This window comes from Cornus florida, unplaced genomic scaffold, assembly GCF_030987335.1.
Source record: "Cornus florida cultivar Cherokee Brave unplaced genomic scaffold, ASM3098733v1 CherokeeBrave_3.0.0_Hap2_Chr10, whole genome shotgun sequence".
NCBI classification, from domain to species: domain Eukaryota; kingdom Viridiplantae; phylum Streptophyta; class Magnoliopsida; order Cornales; family Cornaceae; genus Cornus; species Cornus florida.
Genome location: NW_026775580.1, coordinates 63094765 through 63108873, shown reverse-complemented (window position 1 = coordinate 63108873; position 14109 = coordinate 63094765). Strand labels below are relative to the sequence as shown.

At 47.0% G+C, this 14109-nt stretch overlaps 1 protein-coding gene across 1 annotated transcript; it reads left to right on the top strand.

Annotated features, from left to right (window-relative positions):
• The first annotated feature begins 601 nt into the window (after nucleotides 1-601).
• Nucleotides 602-13575, top strand: LOC132277708 (protein TRANSPARENT TESTA 1-like). The gene is made up of 3 exons (XM_059779551.1): nucleotides 602-934; nucleotides 1282-1448; nucleotides 13293-13575. Exons 1-3 carry the CDS (start codon nucleotides 602-604, stop codon nucleotides 13573-13575), a joined length of 783 nt encoding a protein of 260 aa, XP_059635534.1.
• The last annotated feature ends 534 nt before the right edge of the window (nucleotides 13576-14109 follow it).

Sequence of the window (14109 nt, the reverse complement as noted above, 5' to 3'; positions counted from 1 at the left end):
CCACTCCTTTTGTATTGCAGTTATTTCTCTATAATATGCATATATACAAGTTATGGGCTTTTGCTTAAGTTAATCATCTCTGCATGTTGTTCAGCCTTTCTCCCCTTGTCTCTCTATCTCTCACACACACATATACACACAGAATATTGTTACGTACGTGAAAATGTGGTTGAATTTAATTGCAATCAGACTTTACAACACATTGCCGTATAATTTGAACTCTCTTTGGTAGAAAAGTTGCAAAATCTAGTTGCAAAATCTAGCACCATGGTCCACCGTAATTAATCAATTTGCTTTCACTACCAAAAGCAGAAAAAGCAAACCAACAGCACAGATTAATGAGCCCATCTAAACAAAGGTATATAGTTTTCATCCAACCGACTTATTATCTCTCCAGCCACCCTCCTCTACATATATACTCGCATACACACACACACACATATATATATATATATATATTCTCATCACTAATAACCTATTGAATCTCACAAACTACATCATCTGTTTTGTTTGCACTCACACCACGAAATCCTCAGACAATATTATTCCATTTAGTCATTTGTCCTCTTCTTCTTTGGGTGTCCACACTGATCATGTCACAATGCCATTTGATCTCTACCCAAATAACGCCCAAACTTCCCTTGAACCCCTTCCTTTGCTGAACTTGCTTTTCTCACCCGAAACGCCACCGCCACGGGACGAAAACAACCCTAAACCATGCCATGAAGATAAGGAAGATGTCACTGTGGCTTTGCACATTGGCCTTCCAAATTGCAGTGCCATTGACTCCATGAGTCCTCCAAGTGTGATGACAGACATAAGTCTATCAGGTGCCCAATATTGGATTCCAACTCCTGCACAAATCCTGGTCGGCTTCACTCATTTCTCTTGCCATGTCTGCCACAAAACCTTCAATCGCTACAACAATCTTCAGGTGCAATTACATAATATAACATATATATACTATGTGTGGGTGTGTGTTTTTGTTGTTCTATCTTGATCTTCGCCAAGTAAAAAAAAAAAAATGTTGTTCTATCTTGATCTTGTTAAAAAAAAAAAACAGAAAAGTTGGCTTTTCTTAGCTAATGAAAAATAAGATACCAGACCTTGAACCCTGTCTAGAGGTTGAAGTAGAAATAGATTCCAAACTCAAAGGGGTTGTTCTATCTTGATCTTGTAAAAAAAAAAAAAAAAAAAAAAAAAAAAAAATTGTTTTTTGTGACATTATTCCTTGTTTGCCATTGCTTTTCATTGATATATATATATGCACATATTTTGTAGATGCACATGTGGGGACATGGGTCACATTACAGGAAAGGACCCGAGTCGTTGAAGGGAACGCAGCCTCGACCCATGCTAGAGATACCATGCTACTGCTGTGAAGAAGGGTGCAAGAACAACATAAACCACCCGAAAGCCAAGCCGCTGAAAGACTTCAAAACACTGATGTGGGTGTCACTTATCAGACGCTGAGGTGGCACGTTGACAAGTCAAAACAACCCTAGCCAAACCCTCCGTGGCAAGTTAAAAAGTCAAAAGCCTCGAAAGATCAAATCTCGAGCACTTTAAGCCCTGGCATCGCTCCAGGCCCTCAAGCCTCGAAAGATCAAATCTCGAGTACTCTAAGCCCTGGCATCGCTCCAGGCCCTCAAGCCTCGAAAGAACAAATCTTGAGCACTCTAAGCCCTGGCATCGCTCTAGGCCCTCAATCCTCGAAAGATCAAATCTTGAGCACTCTAAGCCCTGGCATCGCTCCAGGCCCAGTAAGCCTCGAGAAGTCGATCTTCGAGCATTCCAAATCCTAGTGTTACGCCAGACGATACTATCCTAAAAGATCGGAGCTCCTTAGCACAAGATGAGGTAGGATCTTTGTGTTATAGGAGTCTATGTTTGGGAAACTTAGGAGGATCTTAGATTGGCGGATGAGAAGTCAAGAAGTGCCTTCGCTCTTGGCAAGGCCCAATTAACAAGATGATGGGATTATACATGTTGTGACAACAAACCTTAAAATCACAATTAATGCTGTGTCAGGTTTGACCAACCAACGGCCAAGCAACATTTAATGCCCCTGATTAAGGGAAAAGTGACATGGTAACATGGGACAAGGCTCGAGGAAAGGATTAGACCCTTCAGCTCCTTAAGTCTTCAGGATTATTCACGTAATCCGGATTGGGGGTGATGCATGCGAGGAACCATGCATAGAGGGGACCATTGGATAATGACCAATGGAATCTTGATCTATAAATGGCACTGTCCTATAAAGAAAAGAGCAACTCTCCCAAACTAAAGAAAAGTTGTCATATTGTATATTCGCCCTACCACCATCTGGATCTAGTTAATTGGTCTTCTTCTCCTCTTTCTATACTAAGTATCTCCTCTGTTTTCCTTCGTATTTGTATTCCTGATATCTATTTTTATTACTTAGCAAAAAAGAACCCTTACATTTTGGCGACTCCGCTGGGGATATCAGTGCAAGCAGATGGAATCACAGGATGTGCTGACCCACCATTCAGAGCCCTCTGTTGGGGGTGGCGGTGGCGTTCCTTTTCAATCCCAGGCACCGTCACATGCTTCCAATGCTAGTGCACCACATGTCACAATGCCGGAAAGTGCAGTGGCCCCCTCTGTTCATGAGGAGTTGTTGCAGTCCAACCGTGATCTTAACGACCGCCTTGATAGGTTGGAAGCCTTGATCATGTAGAGTGCACGAGCCAGAACTGTTTCTCCCACTAGAGTGGCCCTTCATGAGCATGACTAGCCAGGTAGTTTGTCTACTCACGTGCCACCGCTATGGTATCCGCCGACGCAAGCCCAAACAGCCCTAAAACCTGCCCCAGTTCAACCAGTTCCACCGGCAAACCCCTCCCCGGAATATGTCACTGAATCCATGCTACGTGATTTTTTCAAGAAGCATGCCCCATCGACTGCACGTGCGTTAGTTTTGCGTACGAAGCCTTTGTACCCAAAAAGCCTAGCTCAGACACCGTACCCACAGGGGTACATCATCCCAAAGTTTCCCAAGTATGACGGCGTCAAAGGAGATGCCGATGAGCACTTGCAAAGATTCGTGGAATCTCTAGGCCAGCATAGCCATGACGACATCTTACGCCTGCAAGAATTCTTCAAGTCTCACCGAGCTCGCATACAGATGGTTTCGTAGTCTCGAGCCAGACTCAGTCACCACTTGGCAACAACTTTCCCAGAAGTTCCACGACAAGTTTGATCAAGCCATCGAGAGGATCACCACTCTCCCTCTCACCAAAGAAGTGCAAGAATCTCATGAGGAGCCCCTCAAGTTCATTTCTCGTTTCCAGACCCGTGCGAGGGAATGCTTTGAGGGTAGCAATGAAAGGGATCTGGTTGATATTTGCATACAAGGCATGACTAAGATCTGCAAGATTCACTTGGTCAATCTGGGTCTCAACAGCTTCAGTGATCTCACCACGGCTGTACGAAACATTTGTAAAAATCTTGCACCTCCCAAGGCAGAGGTCGCTGGACAGGTCACTCACAAGGACACGCCGGTTGCTCCTCACAATGACAGGGCCAAAAAATGTCGCGAGACAGATGTCAGGGCCAAGGGATCTCGAGCTAAGCGAACAAATGAGCCTCCCCCCATTCCCGGTATGTATGGAAGAAGTTGCCATTACTCTCGAACAGTGGGTCAAGCATGGTGTAGTCGTGCTACCCATCCCTTACAAAGAGCCGACCGCGCAGGATCGTGCGAGTCCAAACTTCTGTATCTTCCACCAAGCCACTTCATATCCAACAAGTGCATGCAGGACTCTCAGGCGAATTTTTCAGCAGCGGCTCGAAGGTGGTGATCTCGAGTTGACCGCGCCAAAGGATGTGCGGCACAATCCATACCCCCGTCATCGCGGTGTAGCTGTGGTCACGTATTATAACAAGCTGGAAGAAACCAACCCTACGCAATCAAAGGTTTAAGTGCAATACGGCGAAGAAGAGTGCTGTGCAGTCGCTTCGTCAAGTCAACCCTCCTCTCTCTAGGCTCCATTGATCATTTTTTTCTCTGAATCTGACAAAAAGGTATCTACCCCTCAGAATCGTCCACTCTATGTCACTGTGCAACTCAATGGTAGGGAGTTCCGATGCACTTTTCTCGATAACGGGTCTTCCATCAACATCATGCCATGGGCCACCTTTCAGAAAGCTGGTTTGCCCCAAGATCGCCTTATCAAAGAAGCCATCAAGGTCTACGGTTTTGGCAATGAATCCCACCAGACCCTCGGCTATGTAAATGTTAATTTCGCGGTTGGTAGATTTTGAGCTCCCACCAAATTCCATGTTATCAAAGCTGATACACCCTATCATGTACTCCTAAGGCAGGCGTGAATGCACCGTTTCGGCATTGTAACTTCTACCTACCAGCAATGTTTTAAAGGCATCTTGGGTGATAAGGTCGTCACGGTTCCATGCTCTGATAAGCCTTTTGCCAAGCACAAGGCACACTTTACTGAGGCTTTTTTCTTTGACGAGTTGGATGATGAGGATGAAGAAGCAGAGACACATATAATTCGTACTCCGCTACCCAAGTGGGAGGAGGTTTAGCAGGGCATTTTTTACCCTCCACAGCCGTATGTTCCTCGTCGCGGTGCAGAGGCCGCTACTTCGCAGGAGTACAAACTAGTAAGGCTGCCGGATGGGCGATATGTCTATCGCTTATGATGGTGCGCGGGCTCTGCCTTGGCAACCCCAGTTGTTGAGCCTATGAGTGTAAAGGAGGAGCCACAGCAATTGTCGGATTTCGAGGAAGTCAATCTTGCCCCTGCAGGACGAGAACCATGGGCAACTTTCATCTCCTTGCAATTGGACCCATCGTTGCGCGATGGCCTTATTTGCCTCCCAAAGGAATTCTCAGACGTTTTCGCATGGACCTATAGCGAGATGCCAGGACTTGATCCCCAGCTCGTGACACATCATCTTAGCACCATCCCAGGCTTACGCCCTATCAAACAAGCACCTCGCGTCTATAGACCTGAACTCGAGCTTCAGATTAAGATAGAGGTCGAAAATTTACTCCTTACAGGATTCATTAGGCCAATCTTACATCCCACTTGGCTGACAAATATTGTTCCTGTGAAGAAGAAGAATGGACAAATTCGGATCTGCGTTGATTTTCGCAATCTCAACAAGGCATGCCAAAGGATGATTTCCCTCTTCCTATCATTGACACGCTGGTTGATGCAACGGCTGGGTATTCACTTTTTTCCTTCATGGATGGGTATAGCAGCTACAATCAGATACGGATGGCCGAAGGAGACGCCCACAAGACTGCGTTCCGAACACCGTTTGGTAATTTCCATTATACTGTCATGCCCTTCGGGTTAAAGAATGCTGAGCCATATATCAAAGAGCCATGACTGCCATCTTTCACGATATGCTGCATCACACAGTGGAAGATTATGTCAATGACTTGGTTGTGAAATCCAAACGGCGAGAGGATCATCTCCACGATTTGCGTCGCATCTTTGAGTGATGCCGTATGTATAATCTACGCATGAATCCTCTTAAGTGCGTGTTTGGGGTACGTCGCGGCAATTTTTTGGGCTTTTCAGTGCATCGCCAAGGAATCGATCTCGATCCCACCAAAGCTCGTGCAATCACAGATATGCCCCGCCCTTGCTCTTTCAAACAGCTTAAAAGCTTTTTGGGTAAAGTCTCGTATTTGCGTAGGTTCATACCAGCTCTCGCAGAAGTCTCTCATCCTTTTAGCACTTTGATCAAAGGCAATGCCAAATTCCTTTGGACAGCGGCTCATCAAGCAGCCTTTGAGAAGTTCAAGACCATTTTTGCCTCCTCGACCACCATGCACCCACCTGTTAGGGAGCAGCCTCTGTTTCTCTATCTCACTTCAACTGACAAGTCTATTGGGGCCCTTCTCGCACAAACAGTCAACGGGCAAGAACGGCCAGTCTATTATCTCAGTTGCCTTATACGCGAGGTTGAGGCTCGTTATTCAGCCATCGAACGTCACTGCCTTACCCTTATTTTTGCTGCACAGAAATTTAGGCATTACTTCATGGCTCATCGCATCCATTTGATCACAAAGTGCGACCCGTATCGGCACCTCCTCTTTAAGCCAATCATTTCAGGGAAGGCGTCGCGATGGCTTTTAGCTCTTTCGGAGTTTGACATTACCTGTTATGCACCGCAGGCTATTAAGAGCCAGGCTTTAGCAGATTTGCTCGCGCAATTCCCTGAACAAAGGCATGAGCCTTTCAACGAAGCATTGCCCCTCGACGAGCTCCAGGTGGCCGCCATCACAGATAGTCACGGCGAATGGAATCTAGCTTTTGATGGGTTTTCCACTAGCACAGGTGGTGGGGCAGGCATTGTTCTTACCTCGCCAACTCAGCAGGTCACTGCGGCTTTCAAGCTGGCCTTTCATTGTTCTAACAATGAAGCTGAGTATGAAGCACTCATTCTTGGCCTCCTCGCAGTCCTCGACATAGGTATCTTGCGCTTATGTGTATGCGGGGATTCCAAGTAGGTTGTTAAACAGGTAACGGGTGAGTATGCTATACGTAAGCCTTCGCTCGCATCTTATCGTACCATTATTCAAAAGCTCCTTACGAGATTCTCTTACGTTCGTTTCTTGCATGTACCTCGTTCCAATAACAGGTACCCAGATGCCCTCGCCACGTTAGCTTCAAAGCTAACCATTACAAATGACATGACTGAGATCCGCATCACAAAATGCATTGGTCTTGCTATCATCGCCGAGCTCTTCTCGGCCCAAACTATTCCAGACAATGATTGGCGAGCCCCAATAATTAGCCAGCTCAAACAGCGGACAGGGTCACTACCTCTCACACAATTGAAATCATTCCAGCTCTTACAGGGACTGCTCTACTTCCGCCTGCCTTGTGGAGCATTGGCTAGATGTTTGGGCCCTAGCGATGCTGAGGCAGCGCTCGTAGCGACTCACGAGCAGCACTGTGCCACACCTTTAGCGTTGTACCAATGCCTCCAGCATCAAGGTTATTTTTGGCCAGATATGGCAACTCAGGCCAATTCCTTGCAACGCACCTACCCGCGATGTCAAGCTGTAATGGACGAGTCCGAATCTTGTATTCTCGAGATGGTTGATTGGCATCGCCTGTTCATTGATTTCCTCGCACATAGTACCCTTCCAGATGATAAACAAGTTGTTGCAAAGCTCAAGAGGAAGTCCGCACGATTCGAGGTTAGGGAAGGTGAACTTTTTCGGCGAACCCTCAATGGTACGTATCTGCGATGTTTATCTCGCAATGACGCCATGGAAGCTCTCAAGGAGGCTCACCAGTTGGAACATCAAGGCTCACGCAAGCTTTTCGCGTATTTGTTACAAAAAGGAATTTATTGGCCTACTATGGAGCGCGATACCAAGTCTCATGTACAAAAATGTCGACCTTGTCAACATCATCATCACCAGATCCATACACCAGCTACACCCCTCCATCCTGTCGAAGTCCCTTGGCCATTCCACACATGGGGGCTGGATCTTATTGGGCCAATCCATCCACCGGTGCGAGGCCACATGTGGATTCTTGTTACAATAGAGTATTTCACTAAATGGATCAAGGCGATCCCCCTTAAGCATGCCACTGGCGAGGCCGTCGTGGCTTTCATACAAGAGAATATCATTTGCCGCTTCGGGATCCCTCACTACCTTCTCACCGACAATGGTACTCCTTTCATTAATCACAAAGTCAAGCAATTGCTTAGGTAGTACAATGTCCACCATAAGCGTTCATCGCCATATTACCCGCAGGGTAATGGCCAAGCAGAGGCTTCAAACAAAAATCTCATTCGCATCTTAAGTAGAACGCTCGAAGAAAAGCCTGGCACCTGGGTAAAGCATTTGCCTCTAGCACTCTAGGCTTATCTCACTTCCACCAAGCGTTCCACACGTTAAACTCTGTTTTCTCTCGTCTATGGAACAGAAGCTGTTTTGCCCATTGATATTGTAGTCCCCGCGGCGTAGCTCGCCTCGCGCAGCGGCGTTCCTTTGTCATGGGATATTGAGTTGGAGGCCCTTGATGAGCGGCGCGAGCTAGCCCTGCAGCACCTCTAACAGTACCAACGCAACATAGCGCGAGCATATAACAAGCATGTTCAACCTCGATAGTTCCAACCCGGCCAGCTCGTTCTTAAAGCTGTTTCACACATTATGCGCGGCCTCTCAGCTCCTAAGTTCTCGCCTAATTGGGAAGGCCCCTATATTGTCAAGTCAGCTAGTGATAGTGGCTATTGCATACTCGAGGGCTCTGATCATAGCCGGATTAATAATGTTTGGCTCAAGCCATACTTTTGTTAAACTTGGTTATCCTGAATGACAGTTACTGTTTTTATTCAGCTTGGTGTTCTTTAAAAAAAAAAAAAAAAAAAAAAAAAAACAACAACAACAACAGAACCAAGAGTGGAATCATCACAATTTTTTTTCATTCAAGGTTATTCAATTACAATTGTGGAGTCCTTGACTCATTTACATAATCAAAAGAGTAGTCTACAAGTCTAGTCCCTATATGATGACAGTAGCGAGTAATCATCATCGAGCTCCCGCGAATACACTGTTAATACTTCCAGGCTCTCTCGTTCTTGTGCGAGCTCCCCTTCTAATTTGCCAATACGAGCCTGTACTTCTTGAAGGCGCGGTGTGAGCAGTCGCTGCCGCAAACACTTCGCAACCACAGACAATCGTCTTCGCAGCCATGAAACCGGAACCTCGAGCCTCTGAACATCATCCAAAAGGAGTGTAGCCTCCTGGATGAGGTTTTCATTGGTCGCGCCCTGCTCGATTTCTGCAAAAATCTCCAAAATTTTCCCAAGGCATAAGTACATCAAGTGCCGCACATATGCATGGCGCGATGATAAAAATTGCACAACCTCGGGATGATGTGTAAGGGCCACCTCGAGGAATTGTACGTAGGCGCGAGGGAATGGCATACCCATCCACTCAATCTCTGCATTTGCAGCTTGTGGCCCTGTGTCACTCCCAGCGCATTGCTCAACCCCCGAGGTTGGCTCGCCAAGAGGGCGAGGAGTCCTCTCTGTTGTAGTTTGCTCAACGGTGGGAGCTGTGGACTGCCTCGCTGGGGGAGCTATGGACTGCCTCGCTGGGGTAGCTGTGGCATCCCCCGCAGTAGTCTGCGGTTGTGGCACCAAGAGGATTGGTGAAGATTATAACTCCATTAAAGGAGAGGTTTGAACCCTTTCCTCTTGCAACGCTTCCTCATTTACTAGAAGGGCCTGTTCTGTCTCCTGTGTCTCTAAAGGTGAGACTTGGAGGTCTGGTTCATAGGCCTCCCCCATCCTGGAAGAGAGGTGCTCTCTCATCTGTTCATCTCTTGAGGGAGAAGGCTCTTACACCTCTGTAGGCGAGCTTGACATTGTATCTGTATTGCCTCGCGAGGCCTCTTCTACATTTTCGCCCCTGGGTGACCCAACCGCAGCATCGCCTACATGACTTGTCACCTCAGGGTTTAAGGATTTTGACCCATCCTCAGCCCCCACCGGGGTAGCATCTTGAGATATATTTTCCCCCTCTTAGGGAAGTACCGTGCCTTCGGCATTAGCGGCGCTCACTTGAGGTGGCACTATAGCACGTACATACCCTCGCATCATCTCTGCTACCTCAGCGGCATATGTGCGCACAGGTACGTTTCGAATAGTGATGAGAGGCGAGACATCTAGCGCGAGCTCTTCCATTTCCTCCTCTCTCACACCCATTGAAGTGTCCTCCTAACCATCACAATACAGGGCACTCTCACCTAAAGCTTTCATAAAATCAAAAGTAGGTAAATTTGGAAATTCACTGTCAGAAGCAAGTACCTCGCCTGAACTTATATCATGGACAGTGGTGTCAATTCCACCATCGCGCACCCGGTGAAGCCTGTGTGACCCCCCTTGCCCTGGCCCAAAGGCTGCAGCCATCGAGCTATGCTCTCCAACGAGAGGCTATTCGCCATCATCTTCGGAAGTAGTTGTATCCTCACTCTCAGTTGGTTCATCCACGAGTGGGATTCTGCTTGCGGAGGCCGTAGGTCTAGATGTACTTGGCGCTGCAGGCCTTGCCCTTTCCCCCCCATGCTAGCAGTAGCTGGCTCTGCAACACTTACAGCTGCGCGTTTGCTGGGGGGGCAAGGTTCGCGCGTGAAGTTGCCCTTATCTTGCGCCTACGGACAGGCGCTGGGGCTATCTCTACGGTAGGGTTAGCGGTGGCAGCGGAAGGTTGGGAAGATTCCCCCTGTTGCGTCGCAATGGGTGCAGGATCAGACGCGAAGCTGCAGAGCTCCCCCCTGTCAAATGCTATTGGATCACCAGCACCTTTGCGCGATGGGCCGGACTCTGACAAAAATCTTTCCAGCTCGCTAGCTCTTTTTTGCCCATAGCGAGCGAGCCGTCTCTGTACACCTCGGAACCCTGCCTCTTCCTGGCAGGAAGACGCCGCCAATTCCTTCGTGAAGTAGCCCAATGTGATCTGCTACAAACCTCGCGAAGCTGCTCTCAGAAGAGTCCTCGTCCGCCACAAAAATGTATTACGAAGGTACCCCCCTATCGTAACCAAATTGCAAAGGGACTCTGCGAGGGTTATATGTCTTTGCTATTTGACCCCTTCCCATAGCACTGGCAAGTAGCCAGGGGTGCTCATCAACAAGAACACCAACACTTCGCTCGCATTCAGGCGATAAGCACCCATTGGAATGTGCTCGTTATCATCAAAATACATGGGCAGAGTTTTAGCCCCAGGCAGGTCCATCGCATAAGGGCGACTTATGAATTGGAAGCTTTGGTCCAAGGCATATCCTAGCCGTCCTCGTGGCGACCGACCATGCCATCTCATGCCTCGCACCACCTCCTCGTCCACAGCCAGGTCTGCGAGGATGGGAGCATAAGATTGGAACCTCTCGTACAGGAACATTTATAAAAATATAGTAGACGCGCACGAGCAATGGACGTAGCACCCCACAGACCGGCCCATGTCTTCCCACACCATGTCAAGTTGGTGGTATAATGTTCCCAAAAAGAGAGGTGCGAGGGCCACTTTCACACCACTCGCCAGCTTCATTGCCAGATCCACAAGTCGTGGCTGTGGAGCATCCTCCGGAGTCCCCTCGAACAGATATCTCTATAGCCAACATAGTAAGTAGGCCGCGAGACTGGACGAATGATCAGCCCAAGGACCTGGAATTCCTTTTCTTCCCTCATCTGTGAGATTCTTTTTTGTCATGGGGAAATCCTTAAAATAATATCGTACCAACGCCCCTAGAGTGGCCTTGCATATACCCTTGCCTCGCTCAGCATGGCGAACACCCTGTGCGCCCCACAACGACTTAAAGTCTTTAGTTTTCTCCAGTGCTGTCTCGAGATCATGAGCAAGAGTCTCTTTAGCTTGCACGAACTCCCAAGAAACAGGATTTTCCACCCCTTGAAAAGGTAAGCCTAACAACTGGCTCACATCCTCAATCGTGGGAGTGAACTCTCCCCACGCAGTAATGAAAGTATACGAGCTTGAGCTCCATCGCGAGGTGAATTCCCATAAACCTGTAGTGTCGTGAGGGATGTGTATTTGGCGAAACAGCTTAATCGAGGGTGTTAAGCTCGCTGCATCCAAAATTGCCTCGTACTCCAGATTTGCAAGGATTGCGTCCGTCCATTTTTCCCAACTATGGGCTGGACTTATGTGATTGTTGAAGTTCACATAGGACCACGGATATTGCCCTTGCTTAACCCCAAATCGCAGGATTGTATTCGCAGGGATGCGAGGAGCTAGGTTCATTGCAACTTCCTCCTCCATCAATTCAACCACTTCAAGTGGTTCGCCAGCGACCACAACTTTGCTCGCCAGGTGCCAAAACAGGTCACTTTTTCCAAAAAATGGCGCCCGTCGCCATTCCGAATCGGCTGGCACCTTTGGTGAAGGGCAATCCTTCTTGCATAACTCTTGTTTCTTGCTAACCATGATGGCAGTTCCTTTTCACTAAGCAAACAATGCACCAAAGAACTCTAAACTTTCATGAGATCTCTTCTCCGGCGACGAAAGAGGTTCAGGTAATCTCTGTATTTTTTAAGTCCGTTTCACAAGTAACCCTTCACTTCGTCACTGTCTCCCTTTTAATAGCTTTCTTGCCTCGGGAACCCCCAAAAATCAAATCGGCAATAGACGGCGCATTAATAATTGGAGGCGACCTTTCATGCTCGCGTCTCTTCCACCCCCTCGAAACAATAAATGCCCTAGAAGCCTAGTCTTGCATGCGTAATAATTCATTTTGAATCGTCGCACGTGCAGGGGGGCAAAATGTGGGTGTCACTTATCAGACGCTGAGGTGGCACGTTGACAAGTCAAAACAACCCTAGCCAAACCCTCCGTGGCAAGTTGAAAAGTCAAAAGCCTCGAAAGATCAAATCTGGAGCACTTTAAGCCCTGGCATCTCTCCAGGCCCTCAAGCCTCGAAAGATCAAATCTCAAGCACTTTAAGCCCTGGTATCGCTCCAGGCCCTTAAGCCACGAAAGATCAAATCTCGAGCACTCTAAGCTCTGGCATCGCTCCAGGCCCTCAAGCCTCAAAAGATCAAATCTCAAGCACTCTGAGCCCTGGCATCTCTCCAGGCCCAGTAAGCCTCGAGAAGTCGATCTTCGAGCATTCCAAATCCTGGTGTTACGCCAGACGATACTGTCCTAAAAGATCGGAGCTCCTTAGCACGAGATGAGGTAGGATCTTTGTGTTATAGGAGTCCATATTTGGGAAACTTAGGAGGATCTTGGATTGGCGGAATGAGAAGTCAAGAAGTGCCTTCGCTCTCGGTAAGGCCCAATTAACAAGATGATAGGATTATACATGTTGTGACAGCAAACCTTAAAATCACAATTAATGCTGTGTTAGGGTTGACCAACCGACGGCCAAGCAACATTTAATGCCCCTGATTAAGGGAGAAGTGACATGGCAACATGGGACAAGGCTCGAGGAAAGGATTAGACCCTTTAGCTGCTTAAGTCTTCAGGATTATTCACGTAATTCGGATTGGGGGTGATGCATGCGAGGAACCATGCATAGAGGGGACCATTGGATAATGACCAGTGGAATCTTGATCTATAAATGGCACTGTCCTATGAAGAAAGGAGCAACTCTCCCGAACTAAAGAAAAGCTGTCATATTGTATATTCGCCCTACTACCATCTGGATCTAGTTAATTGGTCTTCTTCTCCTCCTCCTACACTAAGCATCTCTTCTGTTTTCCTTCATATTTGTATTCCTGATATCTCTTTTTATTACTATTTTATTACTTAGCAAAAAAGAACCCCTACAACTGCAAACACGTTACAAGAGGAAGCATGGGATTAAGTGGTTTGAGTGCCGCAGGTGTGGCAAGCCCTTGGCTGTGAAAGGCGACTGGCGAACCCACGAGAAGAACTGTGGCAAGCGTTGGCTTTGTGTTTGTGGTTCTGACTTCAAGCACAAGAGGTCTCTCAAGGATCACATTAGGTCATTTGGCTCTGGTCATGGACCTTTTCCTCCTCCATTTGATGGAGTTGAGGTACATGGGGACACCATGCACTCTCTTTTTGTTTAACGTATATTGTTCACTAATGTGCCCTAGCTAGCTACATTTAGATATATGGATCATCTTAGTATCATGGAAAATTATGAAGTAGAATCCTAGCAAGAAAATGATTGAATTGAACATTATTAACTTTGAATTCACGTACATAGTTTAGAAAATTGAGTTATATTAATATTCTGTTATTAACATACTTGGTGTGGTCTCTTATGTCATTTGGCTAGTCATGACCCTTTTATTTCAGTTGAGTAGTTTGTGTAGGTTTTTGTGTATCTTCATGTGTAGTTTTTTTTGAGGTTCTGGGCCCTAGTTTGTTATCTTTGCTTCGCTTAATAAAATCTGATTTAGAAAATACATAGTGCTCTCAATCGAATTGCTCCACCTACACATAAAAATGAATTTGTATGTGTCATTGGTATACTCATCCAACTTGCTCAATTCAATTAAATTGGTCCAACTTGTACATAAAAACTACTCTCAATCAACTTAAATGGTGCATGTTCTTTTGGGTGAGTATTATGCTCGGCTCTCCTGATATCTTTTCGA

Coding starts and splice junctions, on each gene's coding strand:
- LOC132277708 (XM_059779551.1), top strand. CDS start 602: ATGCCATTTGATCTCTACCCAAATAACGCCCAAACTTCCCTTGAACCC. Junction 935..1,281: donor ATCGCTACAACAATCTTCAG/GTGCAATTACAT, acceptor CATATTTTGTAG/ATGCACATGTGGGGACATGG. Junction 1,449..13,292: donor AAAGACTTCAAAACACTGAT/GTGGGTGTCACT, acceptor TTTATTACTTAG/CAAAAAAGAACCCCTACAAC.